The 22,885-nt window shown below is 39.5% G+C and overlaps 1 protein-coding gene across 1 annotated transcript in view; it reads right to left on the bottom strand.

Annotated features, from left to right (window-relative positions):
* The window catches only part of LOC136863054 (thrombospondin-2), an 87,206-nt gene that overhangs the window by 56,631 nt on the left and 7,690 nt on the right, over positions 1 to 22,885 (bottom strand). Inside the window, exon 2 of the mRNA XM_068226347.1 lies at positions 10,309 to 10,524. Coding sequence (XP_068082448.1) covers positions 10,309 to 10,524 — 216 coding nt within the window. The remainder of the gene's footprint in view (positions 1 to 10,308; positions 10,525 to 22,885) is intronic.

Below are 22,885 nucleotides of genomic sequence, written 5' to 3'. Positions count from 1 at the left end.
AGCCAACTTAAACAATAACAGAAAGAAATTTAACAAGAAACAAACTTTTGAAATAAAAATTTCTCCAACAAAATAGTTCTTTGATTTCGCACTAGGTTGCACTATTGTAATTCTTCAGTAGTGTCCTCTAGAAGAGAAAGTTCACACTTCTTACTTCAAGCGAAACAAGAACACATCAAAAGTGACACAGTTCAAAAACTCAAAATTTTCCACGTGGTGACATCTTCTGAGAAAGTAGAGAATTAATAGAATAGATAAAGTTCAACCTTCCTCCAGAAGAGGTGTTTCAACTGGCGCAACTTTTAAATAAACAGAGTAGAGGTGTACCGCCCGGTACAATAATAATAATGTTATTTGCTTTTCGTCCCACTAACTACTTTTACCGTTTTCGGAGACGCCGAGGTGCAGGAATTTAGTCCCGCAGGAGATCTTTTATGTGCCAGTAAATCTACCGACAAGAGGCTGACGTATTTGAGAACCTTCAAATACCACCGGACTGAGCCAGGTTCGAACCTGCCAAGTTGGGGTCAGAAGGCCAGCGCCTCACCCATCTGAGCCACTCAGCCCGGCAAGCTGACCAATAAAAACGAATGTTCGTCCATTTCTAGGATCGTAGTATGTAAGTGCAAATGGTTTCGAGAGGATCCGCTGCAATCGCTGTTGACGATTAAGATGCCAGATACCATACCACCTGGACTACATTTATGAAATAAAAAACATATGCCTCAACCCAGGATCGACCCCTCAACCTCCTGCATGCTAACCCAAAACTTTGTGGTTAAAGTGTTGCCAGATTACCACGCTTCAACGTAATTTTTCTGCCGGATACACTCGCAGGACGAACTTTTGTGAGACATTTTCTTTATTGCTGGCATGTGAGGAATCGCGCTGCGACACCCGAGTGTGCGAATTTCAGTTCATCCTGTATAAACAATTGTCATACTGAATTTTTCCCTTCCAATATTGTTTTTTATTTCAGTTGAAAGACAAGGTAGGCCTTTTACATGATGACCGTCCAGTGATCCTGCCGATGGGCCCCATTGCCTTGTGACAATGATCCATCATTGTCAAAGATCTTCCGATTCGTAGGGCAAAGTACTTATGATTGAAGAACCCGCTGAAAGACAGTTCCCCCTATTCGGCCCATTTCGTTCTTTTACTGTCCAAGACTAAAGTGATGTCAATCGGGAAGAAACCTAAGAGAATTGAATGCCAGACTGGGAACACAAAACTGGAACAGTGGAACAGATACGAAGGCAGATCAGAAAATAAGTTGCACTTCCCACTTATGGCCATTTATTACACCACCTGTACAACAGCAACATGACTATAACGACATACACTGTAACGTCACTTTTCCACATAGTTTCCAAGAGACTCCAAACATTTCTGCGAACGCACAACCAACTTGTCGATGCCGGATGCATAGAAATTTCCTCCAGCATTCTGCAACCACTCGGAGACAGCGGCCTTCACCTCCTCATCGGTCTGGAAACGTCGACCACCGAGCTCCGTTTTGAGCTTACCGAACAGATGAAAGTCACATGGCGCTAGGTCGGGACTGTAGGGTGGATGTTGTCAGACCTCCCGCTTGAAACGCTGCAGCAGTTCTCTCGTTTGGCGGGCCTTGTGAGGTGTTGTGTTCTCGTGCAACAAAATCATACCGGCGCTCAATTTCCCCCGGCGCTTCTCTTTAATCGCTTTACGCAACCGGTGCAACTTTTGACAATACGACGCCGCGTTGACCATCGTTCCTTTCGGCATGAATTCCACGTGCAGCAAACCCTCCATGTCAAAGAACACTGTCGCCATAACCTTACTGGCTGAAGGTTGAACCTTGGCCTTCTTTCGTTGTGGTGGTGATGGGTGCACCCATTCCATTGGTGTTCGCTTCGTTTCGGGGCTGAAGTGGTGGACCCACGTTCCGCCGCCTGTGATGATTTGCCGCAGAAACCCGTTGCCGTCTGCGGCATAGCGTTGCAAAACTGCCAGGGAGGATTGGAAACGTTGTCCCTTGTGTTCATCGGTGAGAAGACGTGGGACCCATCTTTGACACAGCTTACGATATCCAAGGTCCTCGTGAACAATGGCGAACACACTGCTATACGACATGTTCAGCTACGTCGCGATTTCTCTCAGTTTAATGTGCCGGTTCTGTCTAATGATCGCATTCACACTGTTGACCTTTGCACGGGTTCTGGACGTTGCAGGCTTGCCTTCGCGATGGTTGTCCGTGATATCCGTGCGTCCGGCTTCGAAATACTGACACCACTTCACGATACCTTGCCGGGAAATGGCCCGCTCCCCATACACAGCACTAATTTCACGATGAATGTCTGTGCAATTCTTCCTTTTGGCCCATAGGAATCGGATTGTCGCACACACCTCATATTTGGAGTGAACGTCCAGTTGACGCGCCATTGCATTTGGCCGCTATTCACACAATACTAGACGAGACATCACAGCGACCTGCCTAACAGACGTGTGGGCAGTGTCTGTCCCTTTCTCCGCTGTGCCCACGTTTGCGACACACAGCGCGCTGCTGCGGCGCGTTAATGCAACTAACCTTTTGATCCAGCTACGTATATAATTACAAGTATTTAGGATATATATTCTCCCAGGATGGTAATATAGCAAGTGACACTGAACCAAGGTGCAGTAAAGCCAAAGCAGTGAGCTCGCAATTGCAATCAATAGTATTCTGTAAGAAATAAGTCAGCTCCCGGACGAAACTATCTTTATACTGGTGGGTTTTCAGATCAGCTTTGCTGTACGTGAGTGAACACTGAGTGGACTCAGAATATCTTCTTCGTAATTTAATGTAACATACATGAATGTGGTAGAAATGATCATTGTTACAAACAGGTGGGGACAATGGCAGGAGGATACTCGGAATTAGGATATAAAGGAATGACCTCGCCTGATTAACCTGCACACATAAACCGGCTTCGGTGGTGTGCTCGTGAAACGATTGGAGGAGTATAGGTTATGTAGGAGAATGGTGGACTCAGTCATAGAGGGTAAGAGATGTAGAGGGAGACAAAGACGGCGCTGGTCAGACTCAGTTTCTAATGATTTAAGGATAAGAGTTACGGAACTGAAGTAGACCACCGAGATAGTTACAAATAGAGGATTGTGGAAGCGTTTAGCAACTTCACAGAGGGTTGCAGTCTGAACCCTGAAAGGCAAAAACAGTCTATAACGAAGATGTGTGTTCCTGGAGGAAATGCTCTCTCCTTCGATGCGCAGTAGTAATGGAAAAGGAGCAGTCCTGTTTCGTTTCACTTTTTCCACCAGTGCATTGCAGTAGCATTGACCGTAAGAGCAATGAAGTGCCGTTCTTCTGCCATAGCGAGCACTATGGTCAGAAATTCCTTCGTTTAAAAACAAAACAGCAACTACTCTTTACTCACCATATGTATCTAGTCTTTTACATCACATTACGTTAAAACTCAATGGAAATAAGGTTAAGAATGTTAGGATATAACTTCAAAATATATTCTACCTGACTGTCGTTCCGCAATCGTATACAGTAGTTCAAACTAGCAACGATGTTGTTAAGCGATACGGATGTTGATACTAAGAAATCGTGTATTGCATGTAGACTTATTGTACTTCGCACATAAAAATAACTCTTTCGTTTCAACAGTATTTAATAATAATAATAATAATAATAATAATAATAATAATAATAATAATGTTATTTGTTTTACGTACCACTCGGTTTTCGGAGACGCCCAGGTGCCGGAATTTAGTCCCGCAGGAGTTCTTTTACGTGCCAGCAAATTTACCGACACGAGGTTGACGTATTTGAGCACCTCCAAATACCACCGGACTGAGTCAGGATCGAACCTGCCAAGTCGGGGTCAGAAGGCCAGCGCCTTAACCGTCTGAGCCACTAAGCCCGGCTCAACAGTATTTAGTCTCTTAGCAGGTCATCTATAGGCCTGTGATAAAATATCGTCGCTCCGATGTTAAAACGGCGAATGTTACAATGCTCCTCCTATCCATTCGTAGGGCAAAGTACTTATAACCGAAGAGCCCGCTGAAGGACCCTTAAGACTGATCACACCAGCCAGCTACATACTAATATTCAGTCAATCAGAATAATTTGCGTTCAGTTCATTTTACTATGCGGATGTGTAAAGGAAAATGAACCTTAAATACTTCATACTATAGGAACGGGTAAATATGTCATGCAAACATACATTCTTTCAGTACGGTAAAGTAAGGTGTGTTTTTTTTTCTTTACACATTAGCATAGGAAAATGAACTCAACGAAATTTGTTCTGATGGACTGCATATCAATATGTTGCTGGGAGGCGTGACCAGTTTTAAGGGAAATAATGGATAGAAAGAGCATTGTCACATTCGCGGTTTTGACATAGGAGCGACGATATGTTACCTAGATACCAGTGGTAAGTAATGCCAGTTGTTGAGTTTTTCTGTAATAAACACTAGAGCTCAAGCAAGTGTAAGCCTATGCGTGAACAGACAGGAAGGGGGGGACTAAAAGAACAAAGTTTCCTATTTTGTTACCATTTTGCTTGATACTCGACGTAGATGAAAGTTACTTTTTCGAAATTTTATAATCTTATCCAGCTTATTTTGTATCCTGCTCATTTTTATGATGTCGAACTATGCGGTCCTTGTTCCGGCTTCTTCATTGTAGCCCTACTCTAGACAACACTCGTGCAAGACCAGATATCACATGTAGGGTGAAGCCTGTGAGCTGGGGGCAGGACGATCGTCAATACATCCAACTGTGTAGGTTTAAGCAAACACCGGTTGTAGGATTAAATTTTACCGTCACATTTGATTAAAATCTGCTATAAATTAGGGTGAACCACGTTGCCAAAAAGGAAAAAGAGCCCACTAGAATTAATTAACAATTTAAATAAAATGCTACATTGAGGGTCATTTATTAGCCGTGGAGGTTAATCAACTGTGAAAAAACTTCATCATGTGAAATTCAATTAAATCTAATCGAGAACACAGCACACACACATGAAGTGCTCTCAATTAAATTAGTTAGGTTACATACAATAACAGCGTGAAATATTTCACAAAGGGGATATAACTGGCGATTGTCCTGTCGACGCGCTCTTCAAACCATAACGTTAGAGCTCTCTTATCTCTCCATATCCATACTTTCATTGCTTGGAAATAATATGTACTATTACATTGAACATGAAGGTAAAGTTTATGGACAAAAAGACCTCCGTGGGATCCTCCACTGACTGCAGTGAAATATGGTAATCTGAGATTTGTACTGAAACTTAATGGCATGTAGCAAGTTGAGACAGAAAAGCATATGCTGCGTCGTAAAAGCCGTTTTTTCGTGGAATGGGGTAAGAGGGGAGGAAGACAAGGAGAGATGGAATCTCTTCATCTAGTACACGGCTAAATATCGACGGTGCACGAGCAATACCTCGTACCCCACAATGTTCTTCCAATCTGTTTCCTTCCCTAAGACTGATCACGCCTCCCAGCCACATATGAATATGCAAGTCCTCAGAACAATGGTCGTTACGTTCATAGGCCACTGTATAATGGAAAATGAAACTTATTGTACCGTAATGTAGGAATGCTTATTTTATGAAATATTTACGCTCTCCTACAGTATAATGCATTTATGGTTCACGTTCCTTTAGCCTTCACCATGGGAAAATCAACACAACGAACGTTGTTGTGATGGACTGCATATCCATGTGTGGCTGGGAGGCGTGACTAGTTTTAAGTAGATTAACATATCGGAAGAGCATAATAGTAATAATCATCATAATTTCGTGTGGCTATTTCTAGCCGAGTGCAGCCCTTGTAAGGCAGATCCTCCGATGAGGGCGGGCGGCATCTGCCATTTGTAGGTAACTGCGTGTTATTGTGGTGGAGGATAGTGTTATGTGTGGTGTGTGAGTTGCAGGGATGTTGGGGACAGCACAAACACCCAGCCCTCGAGCCATTGGAAGTATCCAATGAAGATTAAATCCCCGACCCGGCCGGGAATCAAACCCGGGACCCTCTGAACCGAAGGTCAGAACGCTGACCATTCAGCCAATGAGTCGGACATCAGAAGAGCATCATTGTGGGATACGGGGTATTGCTCGCGTACCGTAGATATGTACGTTAAATAGCTGCCTGTAAGCTATGCCGTTGGTTTGTTTGTAATTAACTGGTGACAGAATTGGGTGAAGCCAGCTCCAGGGTGTAGGGGTATTGCGTCTTTCTCTTGTCTGGAGGCCGGAAGTTTGATTCCTGACACGTCCACGGATGTTAATCCTGGACTGAAGACTTGAGCAGCATTCATTTACTCTCGTGAGAGTAACTCGTCCTTCCCTTCCTTTTAACGATATTCTCCAGGATCTTTTCAATTTTCTTCTCATTAGCGTTAAAAGAGGATGGCTGTCCAGTTATATCAGGCATATCATCGTCACGAGCTGAGTGACAACTCTGCATGCACGAGAAACAGCTGTTACGAGCGCTAGTCCAGGGCATTATCAGATAGCGCAAGCCTGGAAGAGTGTAAATTATACGTTCATAACTCCGGTACTCCATATAATACACGTATATCGTCGTTGCCGGGACAAAACCTCCTATGTGATAATACTTTTGGAGATATACTGACCCGCAGCACATACATTATGAAGAGCGAGAATGCCTTGACAAAATTCACACAATATTGCACCTTAGATGACAGAACCTTACCGGCCAAAGTTCTAAGCAAAATATTTAAAATAGGAGGTTTTGTCCCGGCAGCGACGATATATTCTCCTTTCATATAAGCACGTACATAATTAAATGTGTTCACCGCATCGTTTACATAAGTGCGCGAAACAACATTCTTTGTAATCATCGTGTACCAGGAAAATAATTAATTACCTTAAAGGTTGCCATAAGCATTAACTACAAAATAAAAGGCATTTGTATTTTAAGGTATTAACATGCTCAACTCTCCCGTGAGCATTTATGAAGCAAAATAATACCGAATACTATGCTGCTACCATATCGCTTCTCAAACAAAACGTAAGGATGTGACGTTTACATCAAGAGAGTCAAGTAACCGATCAGGGATAAAAAGTTCAAAATTTTTAAAATTATGTTTTCTAATTTAATAACGTTTTTGATATTGTGTGAAAATTTCAACCTTTCAGCTCATCGGAAATTATTTAAAAATAAGTTATATGCTTTAAGGGGAGTATGAATGAATGGCCTATCCCGCTAATGTTAAATTTGCTAACTTCATGACCCATTTTCTCAAAAACTACTTTATGAAACATAATGAAATTTTTGCACATTATATATACATGCTTTATATACTTATTCTTCTAGTTTCATTGAAGTACATATTCTAGGAGTTGGGACAGAAATTGTTTTGTCTGTTATATTTTTTACACCTTTTTTGTCAAATATTTATGAATTTTTCTTCAAATATACAAGCTATCTCTATCATTCTAGAAATATGGTATTACAAGTGTATTATACATGAATAGCGAAAAAAATAAGAGTCTATCTTCATTTGTCAAGAAAAAACAGTTTTTCAGAAATTGCAATTAGCAATTTATTTAGAGTGTAAGTCACTTTTCAATGGAAACAACAGTAAAAAATTTCCAGCAGTGTAGTCTTCATCATCTCCTACAATGTTCGAGTGTATCCTCTTCTTCTTCCTCAGCGATCTTGCCTCCTTGGACAACTTTTGGGCCTGTAGCTCTGCCTTGTCGACTCGCTCTTTGCCGAGTTTCTTCAGTATGGCTCGTGTATTCCAACCAGTCTTCACACCCAGCTCCTCCAAGACTTTCAGTCTACCGGTATTGCCATCATTAAATGTGATGACAGCATCATACATACCAAGTTTCAATATATTGTACCCCACAAATACAGTTTTGGTACTCTTGTTCACACTACATTGTTGAATGACTCTACATTTTGTGTTTTCCCTGTCAGACATTTCTTCAGTAGATCTGGATTTGCCAAACCTCTATAAACTGGATTTATAGCCAACATAACACCCTCAATTATAGAGTTATTTTGGGTAAACTTATCTAAAGTTCCAGCTGCTTTACCTTTTTTTGTATTTACACCACTCGCCAGAACAAAGGTTGTGGATTGGCTTGTCATCTGTTGATATTGTATGGAAGAAAAGATGCTCAACGCAGCCTTTTTCATATCATCCAGGTTATTTTTATTGCTTCTGATCGCTTGACCATAGTATTCTGATAGTTGATTGATGGCATTGTCTAGCAAACGACATCTTTTCCTCTTGTCATGATCAAATGTACTCAAGATCAATAACACACTAGCACAAAGAATTTAAAAAATATGCACATTATACCAAGAATATCGCGCGCACAATGTAAACAATGAACACAAGTGTTATGCCAGTCCCACCAACTTGTGCAGCAAGGTTTCCACTAGAATTTAAATCAAACCACAGCCTTATAGATCTTATGGTTCTTGAGATATTAAGTGTTTACTGAAAAATGGTTTATGAAATCCTGAAAAATGCCCTTTGCAACTAATTATATTAAAATAAATTAAATAACTTCTAATCAAGAAAATTTAATAAGTCATACACCAAATCAATCAGCAAATTACAAATAATGTTTTGGTGTAAAAAAATCTATAAATAATATTTTTTCAACAAAATGGCCATTTATTCTCCCCTTAGGCTATGATAAAAGCAGCATCTCAAGCAATCATGTTGATACAGAAGTACATAAACACAAACTAACAAATTACTGTGTCAATCCTCGTGCCACAGCCTATGCAGCTGAATGTTCCGCAAACCTAAACAGGTAAATGGAGACTATCAACGGTACACGTGCACAGCCCTGAGTCAGCAACGTGGGGAAGTACAACGCGAGTGAGGAGAAGAGAACTGCGCTCTTGTGTACAAGTATTTCTCGTACAGGCACTGCGCTTACACTGCAAGCTTCGACACCCGTGGGTTATAGTCAAAACACAGAGTTTTTTTTTGCTATTCGCTTTACGTCGCACCGACACTGGTAGGTCTTATGGCGACGATGGGACAGGAACGGCCTAGGAGTGGGAAGGAAGCGGCCGTGGCCTTAATTAAGGTACAGCCCCAGCATTTGCCTGGTGTGAAAATGGAAAACCACGGAAAACCATCTTCAGGGCTTAGAACCCACTATTTCCCAGATACAAGCTCTCACAGCTGCGCGACCATAACCGCGCGGCCAACTCGCCCGTTACCCAGAGTTGTGACGATTTATCTAGTTTAAAATTTTCTCTCCTTAACATTTCTTGGCAGCACCAGCCACTTGACGATTTGAAACAAATTCCAGCACACAAACCTGTGAGCAAAGGTCAGTTCTCTGTGACAAGTGAAAGGGAAGGAATAGAGATAAACGTGAACCTGATTTGTAAAGTGTGCCTTTACAGGCCTGACGAACAGTACACTGAACGTATCTCTCCCCTTCTCTCCCTGCCTACAGTAGTTCAGTGACACACACACACAGGTTGATCGTAGTATAGTTCAGTGTTTCTTTAACTTTTTATTTTCATACCATTGTAAGAAAATAGCATTGTAGGTGTCCGACACCATGGCTAAGTGGTTAGCGTGTTGGCCTTTGGCTACAGGGGTCCCGGGTTCGATTCCCGAAAGGGTCGGGAATTTTAACCACCGTTGGTTAATTTCGCTGGCACAGGGGCTGGGTGTATGTGTTGTCTCCCCTCTCCTATTTTCATCCTCATCACGTCGCGCAGGTCGCCTACGGGAGTCAAATCAAAAGACCTGCACCTGGCGAGCCGAACATGTCCTCGGACACTCCCGGCACTAAAAGCCATACGCCATTTCATTTCAGCATTGTAGGTTTCCATTCCAGATTAAGAATAGTGCAATGACACATGATAATATCATAGTAACCTGACATCGCCAATATCTTCCTTCCCCTTCCTCTAACTCCATGTTTGAATTTTCCGCCAGCAACCATTCTGTTTGAACCCAGATATTTGCTGGACTGTACCACAGTGACGTTTACCATCTCGGTCGAGTATTCGCTGAAACTATTCAGGATAGAGTTAAAACGTCATCCTACATCCTAATGATCCACTGAATTAGCCTTGAAAATTATCAGGCTAGCGCCACTCTCACAATAAGTACTCAGAATGGTGCTTCATAATAACTCAGAGGGTAGAAAACATTTTCAGACACATTTCCTTGTTCATTTTAAGCAGAGCTATAATATTTTGGCTATAAAATTGACTGTCTAAAAGAGCATTTTATGATAGTCCACAGAAAACTCTTTACGGACAATTTGGTTTGTGGAGTGAAGGTAAGTAGTAACTCACCAACAGACTTGCGATGCTGACGATAGATAAAGACAAGAGTGAATCCAGCTGAGCTGGTGAGTGCTGCCGTGATGGCTGAGGGGCTAGGGACCTGGACGTGCCCGTAACTGGGCCGCAGCTTGTAGGCGGGCAGACCAGGAGCTGGACCTACCACAAGGCTTACTCCAGGAGTCGCTGCAGATACGTTCAGGAGCCGCAGGATGTCCACAGAGGAGTCTATAACAAAGACAAGAACACTTATAAATCTCCAAACTTGAATAGTGCTCAAGTAGTAGTAATAATAATAATAATAACTTCACTTCAACTGTCATAAACAGACTCCGAGTTCTTTTTTTTTTTTTTTTTTGGGTACGATTTGCTTTACGTCACACCGACAGAGGTAAGACTTATGCTGACGACGGGGTAGTAAAGGGCTGTTAGTGGTATCACTCTTACAATCTGTTATAGAATTGAAAGACTATGTGATGATATATTATACTACTTCAGGCCTACTAACACCAAATAGAGTAGCCATACCTTCAAACCTCGAAGCAAATTAACTGGAACATTCAGAAATACTGAAATGAAAATTTTCAGCACTCAAGAAGAAAATGTACACGCTGAAGTGAAAACACATACCCCATCTCAAAGTATCTTTTCCCACTTATGAATGATACGTGGCTCTGATTGCAAAAAAATGTAAGATTGTAATTTTACGTGACGGTATATATTACGATCAAACCCACGGGAGCTCCATTATTACGTGGAATCCGAACCACGTGAAGGTGATTCTTCATTTCAAAAATCCTACGTATTTTGACCAGGATACGAACCACGGCCGCCAGAGAAAATACCATTCGCCTACCACGTGCTTGCGTCAAATTATTCTGTGGCTTATTATTTGATTGAATTGTAAGTTCCCAGGAAATTATATTCAAATTGTATCCAATTTGGAAATGACAATGTGTCATGAAGTTCGCTCCTGAAATTTTCACAACTGACATTTCACGGCAACAGACCAGTGTTTGGACTGATTACTAGATACTGATGATGGTGATGTTGATGATGATAGTGATGATGGTGATGATGATAATGGAGATGCTATCACTGGATTCTCAAGGATCTAGTCTAGTGTTAGTAGACTTGTTGATCTAGTAGAAGAAAAATGGATGTTTTAGGCATCTTTCAAGTAAAACATTAGGAACCAATAGTCGTTAACAAATCCAGAGGGCATAAATCTGTGGCTTGGTTCTAAAAGCCCCAATGTCAAAAAACCTGTTTTTGAGCTATGAACATTTGCCGTTTTGCTTATAGTTTTCCATTTTTTTTCAACAACTAACTTTAAATAGTTTTATACTTTCTTTGTGGAAGTCGCCTTATTAAACGCTATTCTTTTCTATCGTATTCTTTAAAAATTGCCAGGTCTCTAATCTTTATCGGTAATCTAACATTATTGGCAAGGGCTTATTTAATTAAACATTAACTGTTCGTTTACTACTTAACAGAGACATTGGCCCTTTTAACATGTTGCAAGCCAGGATAAAACGCGTTTGTATCAGTTAATATCTCAATTTCGATAAAATATGACATTGGCCCTTTTAGAACCAAGCCACAGAAATATGTTAAAACACCCTCGATTCCGCTGTTTTAGGAACGTAATGACATCAACGAAACGAGCGTGCCAGGAAGGTTGGCTTGGAAAATAATTCTGTGAATTTTAGATGTAAATGGCTTCGGTCATCTTGATGACTATTGCACTTATTGTCTGAGAATTCCGTTACAATAGAGCTATTGCAGTTATGTATAACCAGTGGGCGCTGGGGCTTAGGCTCGTAAGCTTCACCTGCATTTAAAATGAGAAAGCATGAGTTCCCAGAGTATGAAATCTTCTAACTAGCCTTAATTACGTGGCAGAGTTGTAATACGAACCCGGACCAACTGAACTGATAGCTGCTCCAGTTAACTCTGGGTAACTGCTAGGTTCTTCAGTCTTCCGAAACTAACTTTTAATAAATACATATATAAACTATCTGAAAAAGAAAACATATGGTAGCAGACATAATAAAATTAAGTTATTTATTTTTCAGTAATAATGTTTTTTACTTTCCACGAGCTACTTTTAAGATTTTCGGAGACGTCAACATGCCGGAATTTTCGTCCGCGGGAGTTTTTTTTACGTGCCGGTAAATCTACCGACACGGATCTGACGTTTATTTTCAGGTATGACTCACTTACCGTGTGCCTTCTTTTCCAAGCAGTTTATAGATGTATTTATTGAAAATCAGTTTCGGTAGAATAAACAAATGAAAAGATATGTCTTTACATATCAGAAACACGCTGCAGTAGTTGGGGACCTTTTAAATTCTAACGTTCCTTATTTAATCATACATTGTACCCAATCTATCACTAAAGTTGCTTACAAAAATTTCCCGAACAGAGACTAAGAATGCTGTTAAAATTATGTTATCTTCTTCCATGGCTTTTCTCCAAATTTATTGCGGTCAGAACTTGGTGTGGATTTGGTTCAGTTTTACAGCCGGTTGCCCTTCCTCTCGCCAACCATATGTGGAGGAAATGATTAACCATTGTGAGTTACTGTGATGACTGACAGTGTGGTTTGATGAATGTAGACGAAAGGAAGTGTATTAAAACGAACACAGACACCCAGTCTCCAAGAGAGCGGGAAAAATTATTAAAATCTGCAGACCGACTGGGAATCGAACCTGGGCTCCCCTGAGCTGACCATACAGATAAAGAGCGAGACTGTTGAAAATAATATATATTCAAGTAAATGATCTCATGCGGTGATAAAGCGTTCTCTGTTCTTGTAACACGGATTAAAAACAATTTATCTACCTTTCACTGCGTTTCTAGATGTGATAATATGATAGACTAAATAAAATATAACAAGGGAAACAATTTAACCTCGTGGCTGACAGATTAAGATAACAGCCATTTACAACGCGGTAACTAATTAGAATTTAACACGTTACCCGAAATGTTACGGATATAATACTTTTGTAACATGCAAGACCAGTCCAATTCCTGTGATTTAAACAGTTGTTAAATCTACGAAGGTCTTTCAATATATCATTGAATTTTAGCTTCTTAAATTCCCTAGAATTATAGCAATTGTACACATAATGCTAACACTTAAACGCTATTCATCCTTATTTGAAACATACACAGTTATATAACCCATTCCCGGGGAATCCTGGTCGAAATGATCCACATGAGGGCCTTAAGGGCACATGTCTGTGGTGACCATAGTAAAATAGTGGCAAATCACTATATTTGCCATCATAATTTGGCCAGATACAGTTGTTCTAGGTGGACAAAAGTTATTATGTGCAATGAATGAACATTGTAGATTGTTGTTATATTATTAGTTATTGGTAAAAGTTCATGGTTAATTTTTTATGAGAATTTATTTCTTGCGATGTTTTTAAGACTGCAAAATTACTCCAAGATCTGAGAAGGGTAAACTCGGAAACTACTTGTGTGATATGAATGATAATTTTACAGATACTACCCACAGCATGTAGCTACAGAGTAGACTGCAATCGTGATATTTGGTAGGCAAAGTGTTATTTTGTAGGAAAAAATCTAAAATTGTTATTAACATTTTCATAAATGTTGTTTAATAATTTATGGCGTCTCTATATATATTGAACCATTGAACTTACCATTATATCGTCGGTCGTCTGATTCGGCTGTTTCAGTAGAGCAATATCGTACCCTTGGATCTTGGCGTCTTTGCGAGCTTTTTTTTTTTTTTTTTTTTTCTGTCACTTCATCGACCAAACGATAGGGTTCAGAGGAAAGCATAACTACTTCAAACGAGGAGGAAAAATGTAAATCATGATAATTTATTTACTAAATAGGCAAGCAACGTCACTTAAAATTTTCACAACATGATTAAACGCAGTCACAGATTATAACGTGAGTGGTAGAGATTTATTGAAATTGTTTTCCGGCTCCGTGGCTAAATGGTTAGCGTGTTGGCCTTTGGTCACAGGGGTCCCGGGTTCGATTCCCGGCAGGGTCGGGATTTTAATCATGATTGGTTAATTTCGCTGGTACGGGACCTGGGTGTGTATGTCGTCTTCATCGTCATTTCATCCTCATCACGACGCCCAGGTCGCCTACGGCCGTCAAATCAAAAGACCTGCACCTGGCGACCGGAACATGTCCTCGCACACTCCTGGCCCTAAAAGCCATATGCCAGTTCAGGTCAGTGAAATTATTTATTATTGTCTTTCAAATAATGAAAACGTAGTGTGAAATTCGTGGACAGCAAAAACCAGAAAACGAGTATAAACTTGAAAATCGGTAACCATTAATCCAAACGATAACCGAGAGTACATCAACACGATCCGTGGAAAATCTGACCTTCAGAAAGTAGAATTCAAGATTTACATTTAATTAAGGTTAACCACCAGTCGACTATCCTAACGGATGTTGGAACACCCCCTGAATGGATCCTTAATCGAACCAAATCCACTAACTATCAGTTGCTTTGGATAGGTTGCGAAATATTACTTGAAAGTATGTTGTTCATTACCAGTTAACAGCAATTGCCAGAATCAAAACTAAATTTCCAACCTGTATTGTCATCTCGTGACACCCTTAAGTTACAGAGGAATCCCGATGCTGAACATGCATCACCCCAAAGAGATGGTAACAAGGAACCAACAACACATGATCCGATCGGATCTTACGTTACATCGTTCTGAAGGAATAAAACTGCGAAATGCAGGAAACATTAATTCATTATGCATCTAGAAGAAACGCCAAACACTGACATTAAAGGAAAGAGATAAATCACTATAAAATGTTCTTACTAAGCCAATTTTCAGGTTATGAAACAGTTACATCGTTAAATTTTTAAAAAAAATTTTTATTAGGGTTGTTTATAGTCGCTTTAACTCCAAGGTCTTATCGCGACTCTTACATATGATTACAGAATAATGGTAATAATAATAATAATAATATTGTAATTATAAAAATGTAAAGAAAAAATAAGTATAATGTAATTACATTTTGGAGTGCAAGCCAGTGTCTTTGAGGAAGTTGATGACTTGATGACTCAGTGCTGGAGAAGACAGTGTCAGTTCCATTTCTTTAGGTATGTTGTGGTGTTGGCGCCAATGGTCATACAGTTGACATTCTGAGATGATATGCTTGACAGTGAGAGAGCAGTTACATTTGCTGCAGGTGGGAGGTTGTTTCTTTTCTAGGAGATAGTTGTGGGTGATCTTCGTATGTCCTATCCTTAGTCGGGAGATTAAGACTTGTTCATGTCTGGTGAGGTTTTGGAGAGGATATGTTCTCGTAGATATCATTTTAATTTTTTGGAGGTTGCTAGTGGAAGTTTTAAGCCAGTTCATTTTCCATTGTTCGTGTAGTTTGATTTTGATATAAGCGATGATATCAGAATGTGGCGTGGCAATTTGACGGTCGTTGATTGGAAGACTAGTAGCTTCTTTTGCTGCTTGATCAGCTGATTCATTGCCTGGTATTCCTCTGTGAGATGGTATCCACATAAAAATAACATTTTTTCCTGCAATCTTGATCTTGTGGTACAGCATTTGAATTTCTTTAACAAGTAGGTGTGTTGTTGATGGATTTTGTATTGAAGTTAATGCACTTTTGGAATCAGAGAATATTATGAATGAGTTATTCCAGCTTGCTTTTGAAATATGAATCATGGCCTGTTTAAGAGCATACAGTTCACTTGTAAACACTGTGAAAAGATCTGGTAATCTGTATAGCTTACTATAGTCTTTATATTTCACTGCACAACCATTTCTCTCATTGAATTTTGATCCATCAGTATCAATTGCACTATATGATGAGTATCTATTACAAATTTCATTAAATAACTGTTGGAATTTTGCTGTGTCAGTTTGAGCTTTAAGATTGTTGTTCAATTCCCAGTTGACTGGAGGCAAATGAGTTTTCCATGGAGGGGTATCTAGTGAGTTGTGTGGAAATAAAATGGGTGGAAGGCTGAATTAAATTTGTTAAAATACAAGTCCACAATAATAAACAAAACGGGAAAATTTTCCAATTTTCTATAACTACAATTGCAATTACTATCTGTCTACCTACACTTGTCCCATTAAACTAAACTGCAAGTGATCGGTAGATCAACGTCTCTCATAAATAATTTGAATACGAAAAATGAAAATAAAATACATTAATAGCTGACGAATCGAAACCTCATTCGTAGTGAAAATCCTACAAAAATTAACTAAGTGTCAACACACGGCATTATCATAATATATCGAACACCCGAGTAATAAATCTTAAAGTAAAACAATGAAATGGCGTATGGCTTTTAGTGCCGGGAGTGTCCGAGGACAAGTTCGGCTCGCCAGATGCAGGTCTTTCGATTTGATAATTAAACAATTATGATTAAAATTCCCGACCCTGACGGTAATCGAGCCCGGCACCCCTGTGACCAAAGGCCAGCACGCTAACCATTTAGCCAGGGAGCCGGATAATCTTAAAGTAAAGATAAGCAAACAGGAAACGAAAGTTCATCGAACTTGAACACACGTGGCTAGCAGTAAGGATCAGTCTCCATTAGCCAGGTTTCCACGTGGGACAATGCTTACATTTATGCCACTGCTGATGCAATGCTATTATGGGAGCACCTTCTGGCTAATAAGAATTATGCCGAAACATGGCCTAAATAGTACCTGTTAATATATTTCACATTCGTATCCAGTACTGCAAACACTAAAATCGTTCAAGTCGATTCGCAAAAAAGATGCCTAACATATGGCTTGAATATGTAGAGACGACGTCTTAATCCTGTCGTTGAGTCAACGTTACTGTGTTTACTCAACCTTAAGTTAAATAATACACGCGGCATCCTAAATTTATAGTTGAGCCAACGTTATGGTATCTACACATCATTCATACTGCCAGGCGAAATCGAAACTTTTAACACAATCTCCGGATATTCAAATCTGATCCTCGTTGAAACTCTAACACATGAAGCGAAATTCGCTACAAAAATGAACTCGAACCTGGAAATATTACTGTGTCTATTTCCTACAATAAAGCGTGAAATCGTAATTAAACATGCCCGAATAGATTAATCTATTCCTCAATACAATCTCAACACATGCAGTGAAGTTAGCTAAATAAAAATAAACTCGACTCTCGTTTGCTATTACGTAATATCACTGAAAACAATCACTACCATCACGATATTCACGGCACAAGTGTGAGGTTCCATCTGACCTACCACGTCATCACTCCAAACATGTATCACCGTCAACTGTCCAGTGAAGTAACTTCCCATCGATCTACGCAAGCTAAACTCTCATTGTAGTGAAATTTATTTTCACACCCGAAATGTTTCCAGTCAGCTATATTTTCGTCTCGTAAAGATACAGAACAGAATTCAATTTACAACAATTAAGTATTATCTTGATCGTGTCAGAATGTATTTTGTTCGTGAAATCGGCTAGCACAAAAATGTACTTCGCTTGTATCAAATAGAACCGTCCCCTTAACTTAATTGCCGTTACCTACGGTCTTACATAAAATTATAATTATGAGATAACATCAACTTGTACTTAAAATAGGCATTTCAACGCGCTCACTTGTTTTTGAGAACTCTTTACACTCATCAATCGTTCTAGATTGCTACAGGACTTCGCTCCTCACATAGAGCCTGGCTCAGAAATATTAGAGTTCAACCTATATACCATGTCACAAACATTACTCTCCGTCTAAATACAGGGCGTCTTATCCTCGGCATCCTGCTTATTCTACATCACTCATAAAATATAGGCTTACTCTGCCTTTAACATTTTCCCAACTATTCTCATAATATTTCATTTCCATTAAAATACATTCCCTTCTTGCTTGACACTTTTTTAAATACAGGCGATCCCATGACCAAACAACTTTATAATGACCTCACAATTAACTTCTCGAAAATTTTCCTTACCTCAGGAGCAAAATAGCATACCGCGATTTTCTGTATCACAAATACGCGGTGTCACAAAATTTATGTTTCCTCAAAATGCCAACTTTATCATATTTCACTGGATTTCGATATAAACCGCAAATCTCATTTGACATTACTGCTGAATGCATAATTTATCATCATCTCACATTTTATCCTTACGTGAACATTATTATTATTATTATTATTATTATTATTATTATTATTATTATTATTATTATTATTATTATTATTATTAATAATAATATTGTTGGATACCTGGATATTTGACTTTATCACACTCATAACGGTTATTTTATCGTTATTATTGTAACTTCCGCCGGCTCGAACATTATTTCATTGATTTTCTTTGCAATATTTGATATCACTTTTAAATATTTTAAACACATTTTAACGTCCCACGCGCTGACATAAATGACATACAATTCGCCTCCACACTAGAATAATGACAAGACATCACCGATCATCGTCGTCGCAACACTTAAATTTACACACGCCACATATACAACGTGATGGTATGATTAATTAATTAATTAATAATAATAATAATAATAATAATAATAATGCTAACACTTAAACGCCATTCATCCTTATTTGAAATATACACAGTTATATAATCCATTCCGGGAGAATCCTGATCGAAATAATCCACATGAGGGCCTTAAGGGCACATGTCTGTGGAGACCATAGTAAAATAGTGGCAAATCACTATATTTGCCATTATAATTTGGCCAGATACAGTTGTTCTAGGTGGACAAAAATTATACATACATACATACATACATACATACATACATACATACATACATACATACATACATACATACATACATTATCATTATAGACTGTTATGCCTTTCAGCGTTCAGTCTGCAACCCTCTGAGAATTTACTAAACGTCGCCACAATCCTCGATTTGCAACTAGTGTTACGGCCTCATTTAGTTCTATACCTCTTATATTTAAATCGTTAGAAACCGAGTCTAACCATCGTCGTCTTGGTCTCCCTCTACTTCTCTTACCCTCAATAACAGAGTCCATTATTCTCCTAGGTAACCTATCCTCCTCCATTCGTCTCACATGACCCCACCACCGAAGCCGGTTTATGCGTACAGCTTCATCCATCGAGTTCATTCCTAAATTAGCCTTTAACAGCTCATTCCGAGTACCCTCCTGCCATTGTTCCTACCTGTTTGTACCAACAATAATTCTTGCTACTTTCATGTCTGTTACTTCTAACTTGTGAATAAGATATCCTGAGTCCACCCAGCTTTCGCTCCCGTAAAGCAAAGTTGGTCTGAAAATAGACCGATGTAAAGATAGTTTCGTCTGGGAGCTGACTTCCTTCTTACAGAATACTGCTGATCGCAACTGCGAGCTCACTGCATTAGCTTTACTACACCTTGATTCAATCTCACTTACTATATTACCATTACAAAAATTATGTGCAATAAATAAATTAATAAATTAATTAATTAATTCATTCATTAATTAATTTAAAAGGACGAGCATTTACATTTCCAACTACAAACGATGATATTTAAATTAGACAGACCTGTAATTTCGTCCTTGACATGGCGTTATCTCGGCTTTATTTTATGGCAGCCATCTTGGACATAGCCTCTCATAATTACAGGACACATTCCTCCCTTAAACACTACCTTATAAATACACTGGTTCTGCATTCGGCTTGAAGCAACACACATTAATTCTTTTAAATATATAAAACACTTTACAATAAATTTTATTCTGTATACTTATACAACAGTTAAACCACTCCGCTTCGTGTCGAGAACTTAACTAATACAGTTTGCGGAATTTTCCAACTCCTTATTTTCCAGATGTTTCACTGGTGTGACGGACTGTGAGAGACAAGCTTATCTCCGCTGGACTACAGCAGACCTCCCTTACCGATTACCAAAAATAACATCGTCTGCAGTAATTCACAAGAGCTATCTATGAATCTGCTGTCTCGCTATGCAGAAGTTATGATTATCTTCCCCGTCCGGGATGGATATCTTGAATACAATGTTTCAATATCTCATTTGTCTCCGTTCACCGTTTACCACTTGGTAATATATTCCTCCCTCAAGCCAACTGGCTGTAAAGATTCTACAAGTCTATTTCGCCCACTTTAAGCCTTCTTAGTATCGCCTGACGCAGATTCACACTCTCAGACAATTAAATTATGTCTGACTCTTGCCTCAGGAGGGGGTATTTATGGATGCAGAAGCGACGCTCTGCTTGGCGTTATCTACTGTGTTGCAATCATTCCAATTGATGACCACTGGACCGATTTCTTCTTTCCATCCTGTGGACTTTAGCTTCATTAAACATTTCCCAAAATTATTAATTACTCATTTCTTTGTTAATGACAGTGCCAAAATCTCTTGGAATGAGGGTTATTATCCAGAATAATCATTAATTACCCGAGGTCTTCCGAAAGTTCCGACCTTACTCGCTGTTTGGTGGGCCGCTTCCTGCTGTGAGTTGTCACGCCACGGAACGCGAGATGAGCTTGCTATAAAAATATCGGTGCACTTCATCATGTAGTTGAAATTTCAGCCAGGTAGTATTATGGGCTCAATATATAAATGAGGAAAGCAACGGGAGACTACCTCACTCCTCATTTCCCTAGTACGCCCCTTCAGTGATGCCTAGGCCAGATGACGGCTGATGGCGGAGCTGCTGAGAATCTAACGAGCCTTTGGGCTGAGTACTGAACATACAATATAGACTGTATAAAGTAAGAGTTTTGTCTGTACATTGCTCAGAATTTAAAAATGACGGTATTTCTGCATCGGTCGTGTCCACACTAACAAGGAAATGCACTGTTTAAGTTTCCCTAATGTCTGTCGTATGTATGTATGTATGTATGTATGCATGTATGTATGTATGTATGTGTGTATGTATGTATGTATGTATGTATGCGCATCACGAGAAAACAGCTAAGAGAATTTAATGAAAAATCGGCATGTAAAGTCGCGGAATAAGTCTAACTAAAGTTATATAGAATTAAATTTCCAATCATGTATGTCTTATACATTTCTACCGTGCCGGGTATGATTATAAAGATATTCATAAATTTAGATGTTTGTTGCCAAGTCTCCATCAGTGCCGAGTCAGGAGAAAATAGGTCAACATAATTTAATGGAAATCGGTACGTAAAGTCGTGGTATAAGGAACTACAGTCCACGGTATGAATTATTTTATTCACGCTGGTTGAAACGTAGTTTAACGGAAGATGCCTAAAATTTAAATTTAAATTACATATGTTGCTGGTACTATCGAAAAGTACAACATAAAAAATACATAGTCCGATCATTTATGTCTTGTTCAGTTTTACCGTACCGACCATGATAGGAAGGGTGGTGATGGTGATTGTTGTTTTAAGAGGAAGTACAACTAACATCCTCTATGTAACACTAATCAGAGAGAAAAATGGAATAGGTCCGACGCTTCGAAGAATGAGTATATCGGCCTAAGAAAGTGAAGGGCCACGAAGGGCGTGAATTGGCCTCCATACATAATACTGTCGGGGTCAAAAAAGGACAAGAGTTGATCAAGGGAGGTCGGATAGGATAGATGAAAATGAGGAGCCTGGCACGAGTAAGTAGAAGGAATGCCGAGACTCAGCTAAGAGTCCCGTATTTGCCAATCCACCCTCCCAAGTTCAGGGCCTGTGGGGCCACATTTAGTCGCCTCATACAACAGGCAGGTGTATCGTGGGTGTTATATTACCGGCCCTGCCCATAAGGGCAACTATGATAAGATAATTCATGAATTTAGAGGAATTTAGATTTTTGTTGCTTAGTCCATATCAAGGCCGAGCATTGCTTTCATGGAAATGTTGTTCAATCGTGTTAACTGACGATGGATTTTGTCATGGTTGTCTTAATGTGCGAAAACGCATGGCCATCGTTCCATATAGACAAGAGAAATTGTGAAGATGATTATAAAAATCAGAAAAAAAATCATGACGGAACGATAGCTTGCATAATAAGACAAGACGGAGTCATGAAAGAAAGGAGGACTCACTTTACATAAGATGCCCCAATACCACAGAGTCGGATGAAAACTAAATGTGAAGGCCTGCAAGCTCATAAAACTGATCAACAATGACATTATATTGACCATTGTTTGCTGTGATGTGCTTTGTGTCTTTTGCTGCCGCTCATCTCAGATAGATGGGATTACTCCTGCGTACAAATTAAAACAATCTGCCTGAATATTGGCGGGAAGTAACTAGGGAGTTAGATATCTCTCTTCTTTAGAATGCCATCCCTCTGGTTCATAAATTGTCTGATACTACTGGTACGTAATACACTGGTTCATCATAGCATCGCAGCTATTCAATCCCTATTCTGAGGCACTGATTGGAATGAGCAGTGTGCACATTTAACGGAATAATGGCAGAGGAGTGTTCGCTGCTGTCTGCAGCCTGATCATTCCAACTTTGTTAGAATGGCAGCATAGTACTGTTCGTTAAAAATGAAATAAATGTGCGGTTTTTCATTTGATGGAGTATTTTACATGATAACATTGCTTTTAATCGCGACATTCCTACTGATGTCACTCTAATGACCTATGTTGACTTCAGTTGTGAAAACC

This window comes from Anabrus simplex, chromosome 1 (assembly GCF_040414725.1).
Source record: "Anabrus simplex isolate iqAnaSimp1 chromosome 1, ASM4041472v1, whole genome shotgun sequence".
NCBI lineage: Eukaryota > Metazoa > Arthropoda > Insecta > Orthoptera > Tettigoniidae > Anabrus > Anabrus simplex.
The sequence above is the reverse complement of the archived record's forward strand: the minus strand, read 5'-3'. Positions and strand labels throughout refer to the sequence as shown.